At 55.1% G+C, this 24644-nt stretch overlaps 1 protein-coding gene across 1 annotated transcript in view; it reads right to left on the minus strand.

The window, feature by feature from the left end:
* CACNA1S (calcium voltage-gated channel subunit alpha1 S) overlaps positions 1-24385 on the minus strand; it is a 42638-nt gene extending 18253 nt beyond the window's left edge. Inside the window, exons 1-24 of the mRNA XM_017821382.1 lie at positions 24148-24385; positions 20466-20571; positions 14052-14191; positions 13456-13589; positions 12726-12878; positions 12320-12525; positions 11634-11737; positions 9880-10028; positions 8820-8901; positions 8142-8302; positions 7373-7598; positions 6600-6807; positions 6152-6272; positions 5614-5728; positions 5394-5487; positions 4584-4653; positions 4222-4354; positions 3806-3935; positions 2956-3015; positions 2258-2364; positions 1771-1858; positions 1418-1525; positions 559-611; positions 154-300 (exon numbers count right to left, since the gene is read on the minus strand). Of these exons, the coding sequence (XP_017676871.1) occupies positions 154-300; positions 559-611; positions 1418-1525; positions 1771-1858; positions 2258-2364; positions 2956-3015; positions 3806-3935; positions 4222-4354; positions 4584-4653; positions 5394-5487; positions 5614-5728; positions 6152-6272; positions 6600-6807; positions 7373-7598; positions 8142-8302; positions 8820-8901; positions 9880-10028; positions 11634-11737; positions 12320-12525; positions 12726-12878; positions 13456-13589; positions 14052-14191; positions 20466-20571; positions 24148-24308 (3056 nt within the window). The 5' untranslated portion in view covers positions 24309-24385. The remainder of the gene's footprint in view (positions 1-153; positions 301-558; positions 612-1417; positions 1526-1770; positions 1859-2257; positions 2365-2955; positions 3016-3805; positions 3936-4221; positions 4355-4583; positions 4654-5393; positions 5488-5613; positions 5729-6151; positions 6273-6599; positions 6808-7372; positions 7599-8141; positions 8303-8819; positions 8902-9879; positions 10029-11633; positions 11738-12319; positions 12526-12725; positions 12879-13455; positions 13590-14051; positions 14192-20465; positions 20572-24147) is intronic.
* Between the last annotated feature and the right edge of the window lie 259 nt (positions 24386-24644).

Genomic DNA, 24644 nt, shown 5'->3' on the forward strand with positions numbered 1-24644 from the left:
CAGAGCTGCTGGGATAACCTTGGCAGCTCCACAGCCACTGCCAGGATGGCTGGCCCTGCTCCTCATCCTGGGCAGCTCTTCTTGCTTTACCCTGCCCAAGGCCTGTGGCAGTGCCCTGCTCCCAGCACAGACCTTCCCTTGGCACAGACTCACTCGGGCCAGCCCTCGAAGGTGGAGACCGTGAAAAGTGACATCATGGCTGAGAAGACGTTGTTGAAGTGGAAGTTGCTGTGCACCCACATACGCTCCTGGACCTCAATCTGCGTGGGGTCTGCGTCCACATAGTTGATGAACTGGCCCCTGCAGCAGAAGGGACACGGTGCTCACTGGCAGGGCCCCCTCAGTCCACACTGCAGTGCTGGCCCGGGCCTCCTCAGTCCCTGGGAGGGGAGGACAGCCCTGTGCTTGTTCCTGATTCACCCCAGGGTGAGGGAGAACAGCATGAGACCTCTTTTTGGATGCAACATCCCCATGCAGGAACACAAGCGGCCCCCACTACATCCCATCCAGCTCCCATCCCTGGCCACTGCCCCGCTGGGAGCTGCAGAGAGCTCTTACCTGCACTCCTTCTCTGTCAGCTTGGATGGGTCTGTGCACCTGTAGAACTTGCCCTGCATTTAACAGAGACCAGAAGTGGCCGTGGTGTTGCTGTGAATTCAGAAGCCCTGGGGAGTTCTGACTTTTACCCAGCCCACAGTCAGTCCCTCCTCTGCCACCTCCCTGCAGACTCTGGCCCTGGCCTCCCACCACCACTGGCCTCTCCACTCTGCCCTCCAACACAACCCAGCTCAGGAGCCAGCCATGGCAGACCTGGGCTGAGATCAAGAAATGATGCCTAGTGATGGGAAAAAACCTTCCAAGGCCCTAAGTTGAGGCCTACCTAGCTCATCCTATCTGGGAGTAACTATTTGGAAAAGAGAGAAGACAGCAGTAACCTGAGATTAACTAAAAGCTAAGGTATGCTGACAGGTCTGCTCAGTCTGCAGAGTGCCCTGAAAGCTCTCCCCACATCAGCTGAGAATTTCAGCTCAGTTATTAGAACAAAGCTGAGCTCAGCCAGGGCCAGCTCTGCCTTGGAGCCGCTGAGGCCCAGACGGCAGGAGTGGTGCTGTGAAAAAGGAAACTGTTTTCATCCAAGGCAAATCAGTGAGAAGCACTTGCTGCCTCAGAAAGAGGAAACCAATGCACTAAATGAGGTGAGGCAGCTGGGCCCTTCACAGGTGCTGTCTGGACCCTGAGTGCTTTCTGCCCTCTCCTCACTGCAGCCTCTTCTGCCAGGGGGGCTGGTGCAGCTGGGTCCCCTTACTGGGGAGACCCCACTACTGGCAGACACCACCCCCAAGGTGATGCCTAGGAGAACCTATCCAAGATGTGCTCGAGCAGAACGTCCCTCCTGCCCGCCTGAGACACCACTCACCTTGAAGAGCTGGACCCCGATGCAGGCAAACATGAACTGCAGCAGTGTCGTGACAACCACGATGTTACCGATGGTCTTGATGGCCACAAACACGCACTGGACCACGTGCTGCAGAGGAGGAGGACAGTGCACACGTGAGCGTGTTTGGGGAGAGCCCCTGCTCTGTGTCCCACACCCTCCCACTGCGGGGACGGGCCCCAGGAAGGGCGGGAGCCTGTCAAGGGCAGAGGGATTGGGCAGACCCCTTCCACAGGTGGGGAGTGGGAATTGGGAACAGGGTCCAATGCCTGCCCCAAGACCTCCCAGGAGGACTGGCACAGGCTGAGGGCCCCCAGTCCCAGCCTCCTGCTTACCTTCAGCCCCTTGGCCCTGTTAATGGCTCGCAGAGGCCTCAGCACCCTCAGCACCCGCAGGATCTTCACCACAGAGATGGTACTGGACCTGGGGAGGAAGGCAGAGCTGAGCTGGGGCGATTTTTCTGCCCGGGCCAGGCTGACACAGCCCCACCAAGGAGCCACAGAGGCCAGGCTGGAGCCAGGGCTGAGGGGAAAGGGACAGCAGAGTAAAGCAGATGTCACTAGGCCATCACCCCACATAAGGCCAAGGGAGGCTTGCAGCTGGTGAAAGCAGCCACAAAATTTAATTTCTACCCAAATCTTCTTTACCTTTGACACTCAAGGAGTTTGTCTGTCTCCCATTTGTCCATGCCCTGTCCCCTCAAGCACGACATTATGAACACATGGGCAGCCCTTGGGCAGCTCCTTCCCCACCCACCACCCCCAGCTGCCCTGCCAGCCTGAACAGACCAGTGCCCGTTCCGTGGCATGGGGAGGTGCTTACTCGAATCCCATGGAGATGAGGGAGACAGCGACCACCAGTAAGTCAAGGATATTGAAGGAATTCCTGCAGAAGGAGCCTTTGTGCAGGAAAGCACCATAGGTTGTCATCTGGGGAGCAGAAGGAGTTAGGAGAGAGGCCGGGCAGGGCTCAGGGGCATGGTCCCTCCAGAGCCCTGGGGTGCACAAGGGGGTCCTCACAGCTCCACGGCTTGGGGACCCTGTCCTTGGGGACCCCTGCAGCCTGGCAGGAAGTTGGCTTCAGCTGGAAATCCTCTATGTTGCACTGGCTGGAGACAAAACTCTCCCAGTCAGTCAGCAAATTAAAGAGGAGAATAGTAAGGACATTCGGAGTGGGAGCAACATACAGCAGTGGCTTGGACTGCTGTTTTTCTCCACAGATTCCCACTGCTTTCTCTTTCTCAAAGTTTTTCTTAACGGCACGTCAGGATGAAAGTCTGATCTGTCCCCATGTCACAGCACAGCTGACTTGGCTGCCTGACCTCACTGGAGGGCTCTGGGACAGGTCACGCACCACCCACACTGCATGAATGAACTCTGGAGATGTGAGGGTCAGCCAGCAGTTTCTCCTCACTGGGATCCTCAGCTTGTGCCCAAAGTGCATGACTGTCCCTGGCCAGAGCAGTCTAGACCCACGTGCTGGGCCATGCCCATGGCAGGACCATGGGGAGAAGGACTCACCTTCAAGACGATTTCGACTGTAAAGACGGAGGTGAAACCAATGTCAAAGTATCCGAGAATCTGGGGACAGAAACACCAGAACTGGATGAGATTTGGGTGACATGGGAGATGCTTCAGTGTGTTCAAACATCCTGGAATTGTGGTTTTGCTTCCACGCTGTGGACTGGGGAGCCCATCTAGCTCAACTGAGTCTGCAAACCCAGTGCCAAGAAGACTCGTGAACTTCCCCCAGCTTCGCTGGTTTTCTCCAGTGCAGTAATCCAACCTGCAGCTGGGACAAAGCTCTCCCTTTCAAGGTGAGTTAGGCTTGACCTGATTCACCTGAAAGCATCTGATCCCCAAAAGCACTGAGTGCCCTGGGAAGGGGTTGTATGTGAGATCTCCCAGTCCCTGCCAGATGCATTTGTGCCTCACAGGGCTGCAGCCACGGCTCCCACAAGCAGCATTCAAGGCCCAGTTTGCCACCTCACAGGACATCTGTCATGGTTTGAGATAGCCAGACTAGGGGATTGGATTTTGGGGCTATCTCAAACCATGACAACATCCCTATACCAAATAAGTCACCACAGGCTCAAAACAAGGTAATCTTGCACAGCACTCCCAGGTGGATCTCTTCACCCAGAAATAAACTGAGACACAGAGCAGTAAAAACTTGTCCCAGAGGCACCTTAAATGGAAAACACATCCAGCCTCCTCTGCCAGAGTGCACTGCCCTCCCAGAGGCAGGGTTGGAATCACAGCCACCTGCCCAGGGATGGCACCCAGCAAGTAAGTCCCTGCTTACTGGGGAGCTGGGGGACTCCACGAGATCTTCCCCACCCATCCCAACCCTCCACATCTCCACGGGCACCTTGTTGCGGAAGGACTCGGCCCGGATGGGATCCTCAGCTGCCAGCGAGATGCTGCTGAGCAGGATGAAGAGCAGGATGAAGTTGGTGAACCAGGTGGCATTGACAGTTCTGTGGCACAGCACCCGAAACCTGCCAGGGACGGAAATGCCATGAGATGCTGCAAGAGGCCAGAGGGAGATCAGTCAGGGCCATGGCAGCCTTGAAAAGGGTTATGGCTAAACCCTGAGGACAGGAAGGCCCTAGGCATGGAGGGATGTCTGTGTCAGTCCACCCACACAGAAGGCTTTTCCCCATGAGCTGGTTCCCTTCAGAGCTGGCACAAACACACGAACAGGACCCCACTGGGAAGGGTCAGTGCCAGAGGCACCTGGATCAGGCCTGGTTTCACAAGGCAGGGAGAAGGGGCAGCGCCTACTTGTTGGTTGGGCTGAAGATGAAGAAGGAGCTGGCTTCAGGCATGGGCACAGCCTTCTCTTTCAGCTGTAGCTCTGCAAGGGGACGTGGCCGAGGACTCAGGGGGATTTCAGGCTCATCTTCCTCATCATCACCTGCAGGGTGGCCATGAAGAGGGAAAAGGAAAGAATTATCCAGAGAGGGAGGGGGAATATGACCTTATGGCCAATCTTCCGATCCTGTGATCCTGATTTGGCACCTGTGCCAGAAGGACCTCAGTGCCCCAAGGCTGGCAGAGGGTCACCACATTCTTTGCTCGTCACACACCATCCCTCTGCAATGCCTCCTCGTCTTTCCTGCTGCCCTGCCAGGGACAAGTCTTACCTGGGAAGTCTGCAGAAGGGTAGGGGTCTTTGATCTCGTTGACATTGGATTCAAATTCGTCCACTTTCAACTGAAACAAGGGAGAGGCAGAGAAGAGGATGTGCCAGTTGGCCAAATCCTCTCATCTTGGAAGCCATGTGGGACAAGCAGCATCTCTGCATTTGGCCCATAAAAAGCACACGAAGTGCTGGCCCAGGTTGGAGCCAGGTGAGGGTAAACACTCAGGGATGCTGCAATTGAAACAAAGAGCAGCACCAAGAGGATGGGAAATAGGAATGTCTGCTGGGCAAGAGCCTGGGGCTGTGCAGATATACCAGGGGTGGAATAAGATATGGAGCAACTCCTGGGTGAGTTCCATGAGGCATCTCTGGAAAGTGGATAGGGAAGTAGTTGCTGGTGAGATGCTTCTCAGAGGCAGCTCAGCACACAGTCAGCACAGATGAAGAGGTGTTTGCATATTGGGGGTGCTGGTGTGGACATAAGGGAGATCTGGAATGCTTCTGACTTGCTCTGCTCCCCCCCACCAGGGTGTGCACCAGCCCACCTCAGCCACTGAGAACTGGCTGTGGCCAAGGAAATGAACTGGAGGAAAAGGATCCCCAGCAATGGAGCTGTTTCACCAGGCAATGTGTCCTGCCTGGGCCCAGTCACCAAGAGCCCCCATCAGCAGTGGATGCTAAGGTGAGGAGACACTCTGGCCAAGAGTCCAGACCCAGGCTGGCTCCAAGCCTTTGTCCATCCTGGCTGGTGGGAGGAGAAGCCTGGTCCCTCCTCAGGAGCTCTACATGGCCCAGCCCCACCAGCACTGACCTTGGCTGTTGTGGGAATCCCTTCTCCCTTTGCTTTCTGCTCCAGCTTCTTTGCCAGCATCTGCTTCTCCTCTTCAGACTTCTCCGGGTAACCTCTGAGCGCAGAGGAGGGAAGAGCAGGAAGTGAACCCTGGGCAGGGGCTGTAGGCAATGCCATTCTGTCCCCTCACACCAAAGCACCAGGTCTGGGAGCTCCCATGGGCAGGGACAGCAGTGCTCACCGGGACATCTTCCGCCGTTTGCGTTCCTCTGCTTTGGCCTTCTGGGCTAAGGTCAGGCTCTCGGCCTCAGCCAGGTTATCGACCGCGATGGCCAGGAAGACATTGAGGAGGATATCTGCAGGAACAGTGCTAAGGACATGGACTTGGTTCCTGGCTGGAGGATGTGGCCAGAGCTGTCCATGGTGTCCAGGGTGCCCTGAGAATTCTTCCTGGAGCTGAGCCCTTGAGATAACCCTGGTTGGTAATCTTTAACCAGCACCCTGTGAGCACTGAGCTCTGGGCTGGCTGCCCCCCCTCTGACTGAATGTCTGCCTGCTGGGCATCCAGACCTCCTCCAGGTGTGCCTTCCTCCACATCCCAGCCCTCAGCCACCAGTAGTGGAAGCCCTGAAACCCATGGTTTGTTCCACCGCTGTTCAGAACTGAAAAGCCTTAGGCAAGCCCTGAGATGCTGACAGAAGGTTCTCCCCTTCCCAGTCCTGTGCAGCTCTGGGACTGGGTGCAGGGAGCCCGGGCCTGGCTTTGCAGACTGAGGATACAGTTCCCACAAACGAAGAGGATGATGAAGTAGATGCAGACCAGCATGCCAGGAAAGGACGGGCCCCCGTAGGCCATGATCCCATCGTACATGATTGAATTCCAGTCCTCTCCAGTCAGGATCTGGGAGTAGAGAAGTAATACAGACTCAAGAGCCTCTGCAGCACAGCACAGCAGTAGCCCACAGGCCAATCCTGCCCTTCTGGCTCCAGTCCCAAACCCTCACAGCCCTTCCATTCCCACGATCAAACCCTCTTCCCTGCTCAGCCCTGAACCTGAACTACTGCTTTTGACTCCAGTTGCATTTCCCTGCTCGTGTCTCAAAGCCACATCACCCCCACAAACCCACATCCCCCTGAGACCCAGCTCCTGCCTGGAGACCCACAGCCCAGGTGAGACTCCCAGCCCCCTGCCCTCCAGCCCCCCACTGCCCTTCCTGCAGCCCCAAACCTGGAAGACACTGATGAGGGCCTGGGGGAAATTGTCGAACGTGCTGCGCCGCACTTCCATGTCCTCGAAATCAAACTTGCCCCCAAAGAGCTGCATGCCCAGCAGGGCAGCAACGGTGATGAAGAGGAAGAGGAGGAGGAGCAGAGAGGCAATGGAGCGGACTGAGTTGAGCAGGGAGGCCACCAGGTTGCTCAGTGATGTCCAGTACCTGAGGAGAGGAGAGACAGGAGCGTGTGGGAGGTGAAAGAGTGGGGAAGGCTGTGGGCAGGAACAGGCAGGCAGAGGGAACAGACCAACTGGCCCAAGGGGATGTGCCAGCAGCCCAGCAAGAGGGACTCTGGACCCAGGCTGGGCACTGGGACTGCTCCAGCCAGGCCCCAGGAGGAAGCAATGAAGCTGCAGGCGTGGTGTGACAGGCAAGATTCACTGCTGCCTGCACAGGGCACCAGCAGGCAGGGTGGGGAAGAGAGGTGAACACACAGTGGGTTGGGGCCAGAAAGAGAAGCCAGGAGCCCTGGCCCACAGCACCCCCATTTACAACAGCCCAGAACCCAGAGGTAGAGTGGGACCTCAGCTCTGTTCTCGCCACTCCCAGAGACAAACCATGTCCTGGGGACAGAAACCCCAAGCTTGGCCTTGCTGCTCCACCCAGGAGCTACCAGCTCTGCTCTGAGCTGCAGCCCTCCCTGGGGACAAGGCCACTGATGTCCAGGGACCGTGAGCGATGCCGGGGCACCGTGAGCTGCCAGTGCCCACAGAGCTCCCTCCCCAACCTGGTGATCTTGAAGATGCGGAGGAGCCGGATGCAGCGCAGCACGGAGATGCCGAGGGGGGACAGGGTGCCCAGCTCCACCAGGATGATCTCCAGGATGCCCGAACACACCACGAAGCAGTCGAAGCGGTTGAAGAGGGACATGAAGTACTGGCGCAGCCCCAGCGCGTACATCTTCAGCACCATCTCGGCCACGAAGAGGGCAAGCAGCAGCCGGTTGGAGTTGTCTGGGGAGGGAGGTACAACCTCAATCCCAGCGTGGGCAGGGCAGGCAGGGAAGGAGGGTGGTGCTGCTCTGCCCACCAAGCTGTTTTTCGGGGAGCACACAGGAGAGGAGGATGAGGAGAGCGGTGATGTCTGTGCACGGGGTGTGTGAGTCCCAGCACAGCAGGCACGTGGACTGGGTGTGTGCACGTGTGTGCACCCCTGTGCTCCATGTCCCTCTGTGTGTATGTGTGGGTGGAGGTGCAGGCAGCGTGGCTGCACTGCATGAGTGTGTGCCACGTGTGTTTATGGTACAATCTACGCTCTCTGTGTGTTCCCCATGCAAACGCACGTCCCTAAGAGCACACACACTGTGTATGTTCAGTGTGAGCTGTGTGACAGTGAAGTGAGGATGGTGCACACACACTGTGTTCAGGCTCTGTGTCTGTGTGTTTAACAGCCTCTGTGCCATGCCAGTGTGGCTTTGCAGGCACAGTAAAGACTTCACATGTCTCCAGGCAGCACAGTATCCTGGGCCCTCCCTCTCTCTCTGGCTCTTTGCTTACCTTGCACGACTGTCAACCAGTCTGGCTGCATGTGGTGCTCAGAGGCGATGGAGAGGGTGTTCAGTGCCACCATCAGGATGACAAGCCAGTAGAAGAACTTGGACTTCACCACATCCCTGCACCTCCTACGAAACATTCGGTTCCAACGCCTCCACTGACGGCTGGAGAGATGGCAAAGGATCAGCAAGGCCAGCCAGCAGGCCAGCCCCACGTCCTTGGGCTGTGCCTGCAGGGCAAATCCACTCCTGCTCCCTCTCCCAGGGGTCTTCCTTGAAATGGGATGAGGACCATAACCTGCCCCTGGAGCTCAGTGCATTCACTCAGGCACTGCAGTTCATTCACACAAACACCTCCTGGCTTCATTTTGGGTTTCAGCACCTCTGGCTGGGGGCTACAGGCACAGCTCCCAAACTACCTGCTGTGCTGCATGGGCCATGAGGGGATGCCTGGAGCCTGGTCCCACAGCAGCTGTTCACCTTGAAGCGCTTTTTGCCAGCACCACAGCAAAATTCCCTGTTTGCTGCCCTGCTGTTTGCATCTTCACCTGAGCACCAGCCCCTGGCTCCCTCCCAGAAACCAGTGGCTGAGCAGGAAAGCCTGGCCCAGTGGGGCCCCCAAGTGAGGGACAGTACAAGCCCCTGTGCAGAGCAGCAGGTGGTTCAGCCAGAGCATACTTACAAGAAGAGAATCCACTTATTCATGCCCTCGATTTCATACAAGCTCTCTGTCTCTGACCCTCCTTCATCCAATGGCATCATACCTAGGAGGGAATGACATTCCAGGCTTTTCTTAGAACCCTTGGGAAGAACACGTGGGAGGGAACCTCTTCCAGGAGCACACCAGGAAGAGCTTCCCTACCAGAAGTGAACACAAGCAGTGCCATCCCAGGGAGCCAGCATTTAAAGTTCGTGCAGAAGGCTTTGAGGGTCAGGAGCAAACCAAGCAGGAGGCACCAGGAGCACCTGCCCTGCAGCAAGAGCAGCTGCAGCCCAGACAGGGACAGCAGCAGGGACTCCAGTACAGAGAAAACTGGGGCCAGTTGTGATCTGAGCACAGGCTGAACAACAGGGGTTTGTACGAACACAGGCCACACCTGTGGAAGAGGTGTTTTGTCTGTCCCACTGTTTCCCAAGGCTCTTTGCACACATGGATCACTCAGCTTGGGGCACCAAAGGTGCTTTCACCAGGCAGGGTGGCGTGGCAGACACTGCAGCTCTGTGGTAGAGCCCCCCAGGCCTTGCTGAGCCTTCATCTAGATGCCTGTATATCCACCTCCTTTCCTGAGCCACTTCTAATCCCTTGAAATTTTCAAGTGATGGCAAGAAATTCATGCATCTGTTGGTGTGTGAGCTCATGACCCTGCACTGTGTCCCTGCACACCAAGGGCACACACTCCTCGTGCTCCTCATGGCCATTTCAAGTCCCTCTTTGCCAAAGGAGACCCAGGCCTTGCTCATAGTCTGCAAATATTAAATACAGCAGTTGAGGGGTAGATTTAGCATCAGGACCAAGACATAGCTAGTTTGGGTCAGATTCAACAAAATGATTGGGGAAATAAAAAAAAAAAAAGAAAAAGAGGGAGGAAACCTTTCTGCAGAAGTCAAAGCTTTTTGTTTCATGGGTTTTCAAGCAAAACAAGTCTTTGTGACTCCTCCAAAGGTTTCCACATTGCCTCTCTAGGATGGTGATAGGAACCCAACCCTCCCACTAAGGGTCTGTGACCAAGCAGAGCTGGTACCTTCTCCCCGGGCCCGATCGCTGTCCATGACCTCAGCGTGGGTGATCCAGTCCATGTAGCCCCGCAGGTCCTCCTCCAGCTGCTGCTTCTCCCGCAGCTTCTGGAACGTTCCCCGGGACTTGGCCTTCTCCCGCTCCTTGGTGAACTCCCTGGGACAAGGGAAGCAGCAGAGTGAGGGGAGGGGACATCGTGGAGCTCAGGTAGCACAGCTCTGGCCAGGCCAGGCCTTGTGGAAAGCTGAAATCCTGAAATACCCTGCCTAGGCTGCTCCAGTGACTTTCCCCTTTCTCGGCCCTGCTCCACAATGCAAGACCATCACCTGATGCCAGGCAAGGTTTCTTCCCCACCACTGCTGCTCTTTGGGACCTACGGTTGGAAAAGCCAACTGACACCAGATGTTGGAGGCTGGGGCGGCTCCCCAGCCCTGCCAAGGATCAGAGTGGGGTCTCACCCATCTGGGGGGCAGAAACCTGCCCCAAGCTCTCCATGTGGGAAAGGTGAGCTCATGACATGAGGTGAACAGGACACTCTTTTCATGGTAACATGGAAAGGGCAGGTCTGCCAATGTCCTTGCCCACTCTTCTCCTTCTGTTTCAATTAAATTCTTTTCTCTCCTGGTATCTGGCAGGACTGTAGGGCTGCTGCCCAGCCATGCTGGTGTTGCCATGTGTTAATAGGTCTCAGACACTATAACAATAATTTTCCTGATCTCAAGCATAATTTTGCTATATTTGCAAAAATATTTCAGAACCTTTGCTGTGCCTACAGCTTACTCCAGGATCAGATGACTACAGTCCAGCTTGTCCTGCTGTTACAGCTAACTCCACACAAGAGTCAGGTTCTTGTGGTCTACCTTGTGCTTTTAAACTTGTTTTATTTATATTAATATCCAATTTGTTTTAACCTTGCAGTTGTATGGTGCTTGCCATAGAAGAGGCCTAACCAATCCAAGTATTTAGGGCATAATTGACCCTGTGAACTAATAGAGAAGATGAGTGTGATCCACTTGCACATGCAGGACTGAAACATATAAAACAGACCCTAACCCTACACAGACCTGAGGAGAAAAGCCCCCCCCAAGGGCAACACACACTTCCCAGAAACAAAATTTGGATGGTGGCAGCCACACAGCAATGCATGAGTATCACATCTCAGGTATTTAACTGTACTACTGGGGGAATTAGCACTTATTGAGTTTGGCCTAGAAGTGCTACAATCATTATAACAGACTGATGACAGCTCATTGCTGTATTTGGAAGACTGCTGAAGCACTAATTAAACTAACAATCATTCTCTTGGATCCCTGACACTCATGTTAAAGATGTCCTCCTTAGGCTGGCCATAAGCACACAAATCATGTGTGCTCACAGCAGGATGGCAGCTGGGGGTACCAGTGAGGAGTGTCCAGCCCTACAGCCATGGGGTGATGACTGCTCCCCACTCAGCTTTGTTTGCTGTGTGTGCTGGCAGAACACAACACGATCCCCAAATCATGTGCTCCAAAGCTGGGCTTCCTGACAGCTGCTTGTGCCACAGGGAAAAGATTTCTGTGCTGGGAGTTGAGCTGAAACCTCAGGCACTCATGGACACTAACAAAAAAGTAACTCATGGATCAGCTTCTCTAAGCATGCAAAAATAAAAAAGGGAGAGGAATGAGGGAAGAAAAGGATCAGAATTTTCCCAGGCTTTTCCTTGTATAGTTCAAACCAGCTAAAACTCCTTTGCTGGAAGAGAAAGGATAGGGTGACACTTACCCACTGAGCACCCCCAGCACCAGGTTGAGCACAAAGAAGGAGCCAAGCAAGATAAGGCTGACAAAGTAAATCCAGGGCCATTCATTCCCCATGGCATCATTTACCTGGCAAGGAGAGATGCAGGTGAAGCATTCTGAGGGCACTTCCTGCTGTGTCCCCTTAGGGCCACTCAACAGCCTCTGTGATCTTTGCTCCCCCAAAGGAGTGCTTGGTATGAGTGGCACACAAACCTGGCTGTGAGCCCTGGCTGCTTAGAACTCTATATCTGGTTTCAGCAGAGGTAAAGCCAGACCCAAGCATTTGGGGAGCAGATTTAAACATCAGCCCCAAGCCCAAGCCTCAGCACGACAGTCTCCCAAGGACTACAAAACATGGGGCTTTGCTGGAGGGGCACCCACCAGTCTTTGCTGTGCCTGACCCACACCCCTTCACAAAGGTGGGACCTGGGCACTCTCCTGTCCACCTGAACAGCAAGGACAGCTTAGGCAGTGCCTGCAGGGATGCAGAGACATGCCTGGTGTGTTCTGGGATGTGCATCACAGCAAGAAGGTTGGTGGGGCAGGTTGTCTTTCACTGGCAGGGAGTCAGAGCCCTGCCATGAGGTCCAGGAGGGCACTCCCTGCCCTGAGGCAAGGTCAGCATCAGCTCTGCCAAGCTGAGCACCGAGCCCAAGCGCTGGAGCCTACCCAGTAGAGGACTTCAGTCCATCCCTCCATGGTGATGCACTGGTAGACGGTGAGCATGGCAAAGCCGAAGTTGTCGAAGTGTGTGATGCCGTTGTTGGGCCCCGGCCAGCCGCCGCGGCACTCGGTGCCGTTGATGGAGCAGTGCCGCCCGTGGCCGGAGCTGGTGCACGGGGCTGGCTTCTCTGATCCCACCGTGGCAATCACGTCTGAGGGGCAAAGCCGCGGTGTGAGCAGCAGGTCAGGCCAAACAGAGCAGCCTCCACCCACCCCACACCCCGCCTCCAGCAGAAGCCTTCCAAAAGGCACCAGCCCCTCCCAGCCAGCTGGGTGCTGTATCAAACATCCCACAGTCCCACCAGCCACACAGAGACATCTCTGCCACATTTCCCCCCTGGCACAGCTCCACCTGTCCCGAGGTAGTAGCAGGTCTTGTGCATCCTGCCCTTGAAGAGCTCCTGCCCGACGATGGCATAGATGATGATCATGAAGAGGACCAGCAAGGCAATGTGGAGCAGGGGCACCATGGCCTTGATGATGGAGTTCAGGACGACCTGAAGGCCTGCAACAGCAGAAGGGAGAGGTCAACCACTTCCTAAACAGCTTTGTGTGCACCTTGCATCCCTGCCAGCCCCACTGACAAGCAGCCTTTGAAATGTCCCGTGCCAAGGGAAGAGCGGCACTGGTGGGGCGGGACTGACATCTCTGAAGGAAGAAATCCTTTCTCTACCCACCATACCAGCACATGGAAGAGCTCAGCAGAGCCAGGTAGTGCTGGAGGCTGCTTCATGCCCCTCCATTTGTTCTGCTGCACTCATCCAGGCTGTACTCACATGAGTTACAGAAGGAGATCCCTGCCCTGAGAAACTAGAGCAATGTCCTGGCCCCTTTCACACCGTCCACCCAAAGGTGCTGACGCTGAGCCATGGAGGCAGCTAAATGTGTGCCAACCTGCAGATCCCCAGGGTTGACAACTGCCAGCCGTAGGGACGAGCAAGAACCTGTGGCTCCTCTACACCTGCTTCGTGGGTGGGCTTGATCCAGCAACAACAAGAAGCCCATCCCTTGGCTCCCCCACCCTGGCCAGGGGTTCCATCCACCCTCCAGCCCTTCCTGACGGCAGGGCACCCGGCACCCACTGGGCACTCCAGACACCAGGCGCAGGGGTCTCAGCACACGGAACGCTCGCAGGGCCTTCACGTCAAAGCCGCCTTTGCCCCCCGAAGTCCCTCCCTCCTTCGCATTGACCTTCTCCAGGGTCATGGTGACGAGCCTGAAAGAGCCAGGGCACAGGGAAGGAAGGAGGAGAAGCAGAAGAAAGGACAGGGAAAAAGAGAAGGGCATGAGAATAGACACCAAGAAATCTGAGCTAGAGGATTTAGAGTCCCAGATGCGCTCAGCCTCAGCCAGGGAGCAAGTCCAAGTGCAGCTCCCAGGCACAGCTCCACTGCTGAGAGCTGGGGCCCTCCCACCCCCTGTGTGCAAACCCTAGAGGATCCCATGCCACCCCCATTCTCCAGAGCAAGGAGATCTAAGAGGCATGAAGGAGTCAGACAGGAAGAAACAGGAGTTAGAGAGGATTTCAGTGGATGTCAGGGCAGGAAAAGGGGAGAAGGCCATGAACTGAGTCGAGGAGTTGCCCCCTGCAGCCATTAGAAAAAATGATGTCCCTGATGGGCTGTGAAACGGGCCTGACACAAGCTGAACAAGCAGCAGCCTCCCATCTTTCCCTTACCCTAGAGTTATGATGGAAAAGTCAAGCACATTCCAGCCGTTTCGGAGATAGGCATCCGTGTGGAACAGGAAGCCATAGGCGATTATCTTGAGCATGGCCTCGATGGCAAAGAAGATCAGGAAGGCGTATTCGATCTTCTCCTGGGGATTGCAAAGGCAGGCAGGAGAGGGTGCTCCATTAGAGCAGACTGTCACCTTCCCTGGTGTCCCCACCGTGCATGGCCTGACTCCGGATCAGTCCCTGCTGCCAACCCGTCTGTGATCCCCCATGAACACCAGGCAGCACCGTGGCTGCCCTGGGCAGGAGGGGTGGCATGCTGTGTCACCACATGCCACTTCCTGGCCTGCAGCACCATCCCCTCACCCCTTCAGTGGCCCCCTGCCAGGACCCTGCCCCGCAGCTGTGGGTACCCGTTCTTACAAACTGCTCCAGCACAGCCACCGCTTCCCAACCCCGCACCCAAAGGTGCCTGGCCCAGGGCACTGCTCCTCTCTGGCTCTCCTCCCTGCTGCTCACCCTCCCTCCACCACAACCTTCCTCCTGCAGGCAGCACTGACACCTTCTCCTCATCCTCTCCAGCTGAGGGCTTGCTGGCTCTGTCCTGGAGGCCCCACACAGTCCCCATGGGACACACCAGGCTTCCCTTGTGCCTGGGGTCTTAGGGAAGCTCCCAGGGAATTGAGGCCAGACATTTGCCTGGCAAAGTGAGCTGCTAGAAATGGGCCTGGGGACTCACTGGGCAGAGGTGCTGCACCCCCTCCAGGCAGGACCTGGCACCCCCACTGCAGGGGCTCGGCATGGCCCTGCAGACACAGAGCCAGGACAGCTCATGTGTCCTTGGAGTGCAGCCAAGAGCTGCCTGTGCCCATCTGGCTCTGCCTGTCACTGCCATCACTGCCCTTGCTGCCAGTGGCCCTTCCACACTGGGATTAAAAGCCCTCAGAAGCAGCCAGTTGCATAAAGCTATTTATATTTCTGATGTTCCATGGTCTCTCTCAGCCTACACTCTCTGGAGGGCAAGGAGCATCCCTGCTTGGGCTCTCCAGGGAAATGCCTCCAGAAAGGCAGAAACATGTCTCTGAGACCAAATGAGGACTGGGTCTCCCCTGGGGAATGCTGCAGGGCTGCAAACACACCTTCCCAGGGTCCCCATGCCCTGCCAAATGGAAAAACTTCTCCTTTTAAGAAGCTGGAGTCAGGGCTCACACAGAAGCATTACTTGCTCAATTAACATACTCAAAAGCAGTGGCTGTGCCAAGTGTCCCCATATGACTGTCACCCACACAAGCACCAGTTCCTTTTGGATCTGAGGGCAGCCATGGGAAGAGCAAAGACCTTGGCACTGCCTCTGTCTTTAAGGTTTTCACTAGGGCAACTCAACACTGCTCACCTCCCACCCTTATCAATGACAGATGCCACCTAGGCTGTTCCCCAAAGCCTGCCCTTGCAATCCCATGCAAATACAACTGTCATGAGGATCATTTCAGGTACAGAGAGGCTGCAGAGCCATTCCAGCAGCCACTGCTGTGGTGGGGTGCCTCCTCAGCTGCAAACAGAGGAGGAGAAACAGGGAAGCTCACTGCAAGCTCACTGCTCACTGCAAGCTACAGCTGCTGAGGCTGCTGAGTGCCAGGATCCAGCACTGCAAAAGCCAATCCCATGCCCTGATTTTCCAACAGGACAGACTCAGGCTCCAGGGTCTCTGACTATCAGGATCTTCCTCTGAAAACCCCCTGCCCAGAATCAGAAGGTGACTTGCTATTCCTTGGAGGGTCTCTTTGAGAAGCCCACGGCAGATGAACAGTGCTTTGGTGCTTTGGCCAGCTCCAAGGGTATTTGCCCACCAGGTCCAGCCAGCAAGGTTCAAACCTGGGCCAGGGAAGAGCCAGCAGGCAGCTCCCTGCCCCTGGCCATGCTCCCCCAGCCTGAGAGGAGGCATAATGGTTTATTCCCTCATGGCACCAGCTCAGTGCTGTGCTCTGCAGACACAGCCACATCCATGCAGCTGGATTATCCTGATCTGTCCTGCTGGGGTAGCCCCTCTAGTACAAGGAAAACTCGTGATATGGCCAGTAGGAAGGTTCTATACAGCAATGGAGGGATCCCCATCACTTGTTCTATAGTTGTGGGCCCAGTTCCCCCAGCTTATCTGGCTGTAAAGTGGGCATTGGTGTCACCAGAGCAAGAGGAACCAGGCCCCTGGCCAGGAAGACACTCCACTGGCATCTTTGTCAGTGGGCTGAGGTGGGACAGGTCGTGGCAAACACTCTCTGGATTCTCCAAGTGTTATGTGTAGCTGCAGACCTCAGAGAATCACAGAATCACAGACTAGTCTGGATTGGAAGGGCCCTTTACAGGTCACTTAGTCCAACCCCCTGCCACAGGCAGGGACACCTTCCATTAGTCCAGGTTGCTCAGGTCCCTGTCCAACGTGGCCTTGAACACTTCCAGGGATGGAGCACCCACAGCTTTTCTGGGCAACCTGTGCCAGGGCCTCACTATCCTCAGTGTATAAAATTTTTTTCTTATAGATAATCTAAATCTACCCTCCTTCAGTTTAAAACCATCACACCCTGTCCTATTGCAACAGACTCTGCTAAAAACTTTGTCCCCATCTTTCTCATAAGCCCCCTCCAAGCACTGGAAGGCTGCGGTATGTCTTCTCCTCAGAGCCTTCTCCTCTCCAGGCTGAACACCCACAGCTCTCCCAGCCTGTCTCCACAGCAGAGGGGCTCCAGCCCTTGGAGCATCCTTGTGGCCTTCTCTGGACCCACTCCAACAGGTCACAATGTCCTTCCCATGCTGGGAACTCCAGAGCTGGAGGCAGCACTGCAAACACCAGGGTGACCACAGAAATGGCAAAGCCACAAGCTGGGCAGGGTGCCAGCCCTTGCCAGCGGCCCCATCCCAGAATGAGGAGGAGGACAGAGGCAGGGGCAGCTCATATGGATGCATCTGCACCCCTCCAGGTGCCAGGTACCCGAGCAGCAGCCGTTTCTGTGGTCCCACACATCGAGTCAGTGCATGCAGAGGTACAGGCAGTGGCCTGTTCTCACAGCTGTTAGAGGACTCCAGGAGTTCAAGGGTGACCCCAGGCTCTAGGAAAGCCACCTGCAATCAGGACTCTCCTGCAGCAAGTGTCCTGTGCCAGCCTCTGGGCACAGACCCCAACAGCTCTTCAGAGCCAGCACTGGACCAGCAATCTCCGCTCAAGGACTGTGGGGCTGCCCAAACATTGCTGTTTTCAGTGCTCATGAGACAGTCCTGGAGTGACACACGTTCCACAGGGCTCACAGGCAGTCACAGCCCTCCAGAGCAGGTGGGGGGGTGGGACTCCTGACCCTGCATCAGATGCCCATATTCCCATGGGCCTGATTCCCTGAACTGTGCCTGAGACTGTGTTCAGGTTTTAAAACACAGAAATTCCTTAATCCCAGGGCTGAGATACAACCCAAAACAGTGGGATTTTCAGAAGCATACTCCTTGACATCAAACATCCATTCTCCCTAAACATAAAGCCATTATCTGTGATACCAGCAGAGTGCCTAGGCAGAGGCCATTACCTGTGTTATTTAAATTGTCTTCTTGACAGCCTGAGCTCCAGCTCTGTCCCCCACTCACTGGGCCCCACATCCTACCTGATACTCTTATAAAGCCCATGGGACTCAGCACAGCTGCTTTGGGTGCTCTGAAAGGGTGGCCCCCCCCTGAGCAGTCACCCTTGGGTCATGCTAGTGGGGAAAAACTTCAAACTGAAAAGAGAGTTGGCTTTAAACTGACAGAGAGTAGGTTTAAATTAAATATTAGGAAGAAATTCTTCCCTGTGAGGGTGGGCAGGCCCTGGCACAGGTTGCCCAGAGAAGCTGTGGCTGCCCCATCCCTGCAAGTGTCCAAGGCCAGGTTGGACAGGGCTTGGAGCAACCTGGGCTAGTGGAAGGTGTCCCTGCCCGTGCCAGGGGTGGAATGAGATGGGCTTTAAGGTCCCTTCCAACCAAAACCATCCTATAATTTTATGATTCTATGAAAACCAGGTATTTCAGTGTGTCAAACACCACCCAGGGGTGGACAAACTGCCCTGGGAGACAAACTCTGCTCTAAATTTGCCTTTATTTCTCCATTGTCCATAAACAGAGGAAGGGCAACCAGCTCACCTGCAGACATCTGTATTTTCTTGGGTGAATCCCCCTGAATAACCTACCTTGCTAGACACACTGTGAACCTACTTGCTCCTGCAGCAAGGCTGCCAGTGAAAAACAGTCTGAAAACTCACTGATAATTCTGGAAACTCGAGTAAAAGTGCAAATAAATGGTGTGAATTATTGAACAAGTCAAAAAAGTCAAAATAATTTCATTGGGGCTGAAGAAAATATTTTGATTCCATTAAAAAGAGACAAAATTAGGTGAAAACAGCATTACAAAAAAAATCTTCTGGATCAGGAGAAATCTAATCTAAAAAGAATAATAATGAAATATGTTGAAATTAAACAACTGTATTTCTTCCAGGATAAAGCAAAATGGATTCTCAGAAGATTTATGGATTATTAAATATCATTTTTTCACCGCCCAAAGTGAATTCTGATTAACCAAGCTTTCATGAGACTAATTCCAAACCTAGTGTAAACTCTGTTTGCAAATCTTCCCTTGCTGGCCGTGGAAAGACAGAGCTCTCCACATTTTCCAACCCTGCAGGAAGGAAGTGGCAGCAGAGGTCTCCCAGGAATCCCCTCTTCCTGAGACTCTGCTTGCTGGAGCCCCAGTCCTGCTCTACACAAACATCATGTCCTCACTGCCCTGACTCAGTTTTCCCTCACACATTTTGCCTCCTCAATGATTTCAGGGTCTTTATAGAAACTCGACCCTCTCCAGGGAGGACTGGGCAACGGAGACAATTAAAAAAGGGTCAGGGAGAGATTAAATGCATCACAGCACCTCTCTGCTGCAGGGAAAATGCCTCAACAAGCCTTTGTTCACTCCCTGCAGGCCCGTGCCAAGCACAGCCCCAGGTGATGGGGCTCAGCTCTCAGCTGGGTTTGCTCATACAAAGCCACCAGAACGTGGTGACAAAGGGGCACACACAAGCAGGGATGAAAGAAGAGCAGCCTGGGGCTGCCAGGCTCCTGATACCAAGGGCTGTTGGCATGGCAACAGGCTGAAAAATCCCCCAAAAGGGTATAGCATGAGTAATCTAATACACAGTAAGTAGAAACAGAAGGAATTTCATTCACACATGGCAGCGCTCGGTCCCTTCCCACCTGTCTCACGCTCATGGTCCTTGGGCAGCATCAGCCCCTGTCTGGGAGCCCTGTGAGGCCAATGCCACTCCATCCCCCGGTCATGCCACAGTGCCACCCACTGCTGGGCTTCCCCCAGCTCTGCCCTCACACATGCCCGGTCTGAGCCACATTCCAAACTCTCTCCCCATCCCCACTGTCCTCATCTCCTGCTTCCCGTGGTCAACCTGCCACAGCTTTGCTTTGCCTCTTTAACCTCTCACCTGAGGTAACTGCACCTTCCAAAACATGTTATGCCCCCTTGGCCAGGGAAGAAACCAAAACCAGTGTCCCTCAGTCCACAGGGATTAGGGAAGATGGTCAGACAGGCCAGGAGGATGAAAGGACACCCCAGGAATTAACCCTCCATGGGGATTTACCCTGAGGAGTCCCAAAACCAGCAGGAGAGAACATTTCATTAAAAAGGTGCATTTAGATGTTTTGATTCAGTCATCAAACTCAGTCTCTCAATGGAAATCAATGTGGATTGAATCACAGTGGGGATCTGAAGAGTGGAAAGGGCTGGCAAATCAAAAATAGAGCAAACTATCGATTTGTACCACATCAAAACAACATATTCCAGGCAAACTGGAGTGACTGAGGAAAAAAACAGAATAATGATTGCAAAGGAGTGACCTTTCTGCTTAACAGAAATGGTTTTTTCCCCTCATAAAGTAACAAAACTAAAATACAGTTTTGAAAGGAAAGGTCAGAAAAATTTATTCCATAAATGCCGAAACAAACCATCTGAGCCTTTCTGGAACAGGGTGTTTCCCTTTCAAAGTGTCACGATGAAAAACAGAGGGATTTTTTTTTTTCTTTCACTGGCATCGATTCTTCCTTCCTGTGCACTTCACTCACCAACCTGCTGCCTTTGATCTCAGCCCAGAGGCGGTTTCAGCCCCTCTGAAAACCCACTTTGCAGTCACTTCTCCCCCCCCACTGCCTCCCTCTGACTCTGCAGCAGCTCTGGCTGGACCAGCACTGTCTGACTGCAGCCCCAGGTGCCCTCACCACAGGTATTGCCCACCTTGCACCCACGTCACAGCAAGAGACCAGCCCTGCAGAGCCTGCAAAGCCCTCAAAAGGAGCCCTCAAAAGGAGCCCTCAGCTGCCCAGGACAGGGGAAAGGGCTGTCCCTTACCAGGCTGGAGTTGGCGACGTTGGTGTCATCTTCAGGCATGGGCAGGTAAATGGCCAGGGCAACACAGTTGGCAAAGATGGTGAGGAGGATGATGATCTCGAAGGGTCTGAGAGGGAGTGTTAAGGAGTGGAGACAGGAAAGAAACAGCAGGTGCACCCCTGGCCCTGCCCTGCCTGGGTGTGTGTGGGGGACCGACCTCCCCCTGGGGCAGAGCACAGAGAGAGCACTCAGAGCTCACCCTCACCCTTGGGTGCTGCAGGGCTGGGACACAGCACAGAGGGGCAGCTTTGGCACGGGACACACGGGGAGGGAGCACAAACCAAAAGGTTGCACTGGAGGAATAACAAAGGGATGGGAGAGCTGGCAGCTTCCCCCTCCTCATCCTTCAGTAAATCATCCTGAAGGGTCAGGACCCTTTTGCATAATGTAGGCCCTGAACCAAAGCATCCCCCTCTGGAGCGTGCTGGCCCTGGCTCCCCCTGGCTCCCCCTGCACTCAGCATCCATGGGGAGACACTGCTGAGCAGCACCTGCTGCTCAGGTCTCAGGTGGGCTGTGTGTCCCTGACTGGCAGGTATCCAGGAGCAGGGTCTCCTCCAGCAGAACATCCCCAGGTGTCCCTACAGCCTCACTGCACCAGTGCAGGCAGTGCTCCTGTGGCTGTCCCCGGGAGTGCCAGGGGCTGGGAGTGAACAGTGCTCAGCCTGAAGACTGTGCCACTCCCTTCAAGGTGGAACTGTGCTGTTTGGGCCCCATGACATCTCAGAACAAGTGGGGTGACTTGCTATTTCCCTGTGAAGACCCTGGGACTTGGTCACTCCCAGGTTCCTGCTGCTATCACTGCTCTGCTTGGGCCACTGAAACCTCATGGTCAAGCTCCAGCTACCACCTTCCTGTAGCCCCCAGGGAGCTCAAACTCTGGCTTCAGGACCCTATTTGCAGCCAGACTCTCACTCCAGGGACCCCCACTCTCTGTTCCCCCCAGGATCCTTCCCTGAGACCTGCCTTGGGCTGTGGTGGCCACACCAGTGTCCAATCCAGCATCACAAGGCAGGGGGCACCTGGGGGAGCATTCCATCCACACCAGCCTGCTGAGCTGGCAGAGTGCTGTCAGGCTTTTTTCCTTTTCTGAACCTTTCTATCCATCAACCTGATGACACTTTAAAAACTGAAGTCAGATGGAAAAGCTGTTCCCCTTTGTGTTCCAGGCACTGGGGCAGAGCCCAGGGGTTGGAAGGTTCCCTGCCTGCTCGGACAGGGTGAGACGAGCTCTCCTTGAAGGGTGACCTCGATTGTAACTGGAGCTGGAATCCACTTGCTGCTTATGACTCTGTGAGTCTGGCACTGTTATTAGGTAGAAATGCAGTGGGACAGATTTAACCAAAAAAGGAGGCATGTAGTGTCACCAGGCACAGTGTCTCTGCCTCCTGCCACTGAGCCAGAGCCTCAGCATCCTCCTCATCTACTTGTCCTGCAATCTCATTTCTTCCTCTCCAACAGTCTCCCACCACAAAGCATTCAAGGGTCCCCATATCTCCCTTGCAGAGGGAATTAGGCCTTAGTGTCTTGCAGCTCTGTGGTCCCCCAGGGTCCCCAGACTCCTCACCCATCTGCCTTGAAGTCCTCCTGGTTGCAAAATGACCTGGAATTCCAGGGTGACATCACATGTCCCAATAACTGTCGAGTTGCTGGACCAGCTGTTGTGCACACAATACCCATAAAGTTGCAGAACACACAGATTTTCCTGTTCTAACAAACATGTTTTTTGAGATGTGAGCAAATTTCAGCATAAAACCCACTCTGCTTCAAGCCAGTCTGGCCTTCACCTGCCCTGGGCTGAGTGAAGCGACACTCCCTGCCCTCCAACTGCCTGAAAAAGACCCCGTCCCACTGCCGAGGCTCAGCTTTGTGCTCTGACAGCAGCAGCTATTCAGCAGCAATGGCTGAACCCAGGGGCCAGGTATCCCCACAGAAGATGGTCACAGCTAATCTCCCCTTGGCAGCCTGCCTGGCCCCGCAGACCATAACAACCCCCAGGAACTGGAACGACCCTGTCGTGCCTCGCACACCCTGATCCCTGAGCGAGGGCAGCCAGGTGATCAGGGTATAAATACAGCCAAGGCCCTGGAGAAACCTGATTCCCTGGACCATTTGTCCTGCACAGGTCAGAACCACCTGCACAAGCCACCTTTCTGGTGGGGCACCCACCTCTCCCCTTCCCTCTCCCCTTCCAGAGCACTGATGTGGCAAAGACCCCCACTGTGCTATGCACTGGCTCTGGCATGTGCTGGCCCGGGGGGAGGAATGTGTTGGACCACGCTGGAAGATGTAAGTCCTATTTCCAGCTCTTCCCCTGCCACTTGGGAGGATGGAGAAGTTTCTTCCCTACTCAGTGCCTATTTAAGACACAGGCACAGTTCCCTTCCATGGGCTCGTAGAACAGCCCAGTTCTTTTTCTAGAGAAACAGAAAATGAGAATTCCCCAGTTTTGGCTCTGCTCCCACTCCTTTGAAGGACAGAGAGTCCCTCTGCAGTAAAGGAACAAGGGCTCAAACTCCAGTACCAGTAGAGCTGTGAGCATGCCCTCATACCTGCCAGCCACTCCCTGGGCATGGTTTTGGTGTCCCCATGGCACCGTGAGCACAGCAACACAGCCAGCCTAAGATGACCAAGCCACCTCCAAGAGGAGTAAAGCCTGGCCAGGGCTGGGATCATCCCACCAAGGCCAGGAACACACAGATAAGTTTCAGCAACTGAAATGAGGAAATCATGGTGGAAGAACTTCATTCCATTTCCCAGAGTCCATCATTTTACTTGAGCCCGAATGTTTTGCTGAAATCAAAGTTAAGTGTTTCATTTTCCATTCTCTTCCCTTATATAAAATATAGGTGAACAAAGCAATAGTTCCTGGATGCATGGCAGAAATATGGCATTTTGGTGTTTCTGAGCTACAATGTCCCAGTGAAAAGATCAAAGAGCAACACCCAAACCCCATCCCTCCATTAAGTCAAAGACACACAGAGGGACCCTCCCTCTGAGCAGTATCACCCACAAAAGCCTTCACCCTGTGACAGGAGTGCCAGGGAGGGATGGGAAGGGGAGCTGAGAGGACAATGGTGTCAGCAAGGATATAGGGGACACTGGCCAGGCCCTCCTCGGTGCAGAGCACAGCTGTGGGATCAGGCAAGAGGTGACACACACAAAGAGCCATCCCAAGCAACCCGCCAGGGTCTCGTTACCCACCCTAAACCTCTCTCCCCAGGTGACCTGTTGTCTCCAGCTCCACCCTCAGCTCCCCCAGCCTGACCCCATCCCCACCCCAGGATGGGCACTGTGCCCCTCCTCACACACCAAACGCCCTCCCCTCTCAGCGAGCTGCCCCGTTTCTCCCCAGCACACAGCATGTCCTCTCCCTTTCCCCAGGCTGGCCCTGCCTGTCCCTGCACCACCCCACCGAAGGTCCCCATGGCCTGACCCACTCCTCAGCCCCAGCTCTCCCCACCAACCTACTCACGCCCCAGTTTGCACGGCCAACACATCCTACCAGGGCTCCCTGAGTGCCTCACTGCCTTTTACAGACCTGATGAGACACCCAGCACGGGCTTGACAGCTCTCCTGACCCCCAGCACCCTGCTCACAGGCACACACACATGTGCTCCCAGGTGCCTGCAGCCAGAGGATACTTCCACTCCACGATGCTGATGCAGGCCTTCCGCAGCGGGTTCTCCAGGGTCAGGCAGAACAGAGCCCTGGGTGGCCGAGGGGCTACTGGTGGCACCGGCTTCTTGGACTTCTCCTTCTGTTGCCTCCTCTTCACGTCATCCTGGGGAGAAGCAGGCTCCATGGTGTTGCTCCCCCCGCCGTTTCTCCCCCTCCTGCCCCACGGCCCAGCCCCTCTTCCTCAGGTCCCAGCCAGCTGGAGCTCCGCTGGGTCCCCGTCTCCTCCGTGCGACGGGGCAGGCGGTGGGGGACTGGGGGCTGGAGCCTGCACTCGCATGTCCAAACACACAAAGCACGAGGTTAAATTTAGATCCCGGCCTGGCTCTGGGTGCTGTCCCAGCTCCTGAGGCAGCAGAAGGGCCCCTGCAGCTGTTGCCTCTTTACCCAACACATGGGGAGCTGGGCGAGTGCTTCGCGTGCCGCTGCCTGGGCTGGGGGTGGGACGGGCTGCCCAGCGCCT

This window comes from Lepidothrix coronata, unplaced genomic scaffold, assembly GCF_001604755.1.
Source record: "Lepidothrix coronata isolate B3197 unplaced genomic scaffold, Lepidothrix_coronata-1.0 Scaffold90, whole genome shotgun sequence".
In the NCBI taxonomy this organism is placed as follows: domain Eukaryota; kingdom Metazoa; phylum Chordata; class Aves; order Passeriformes; family Pipridae; genus Lepidothrix; species Lepidothrix coronata.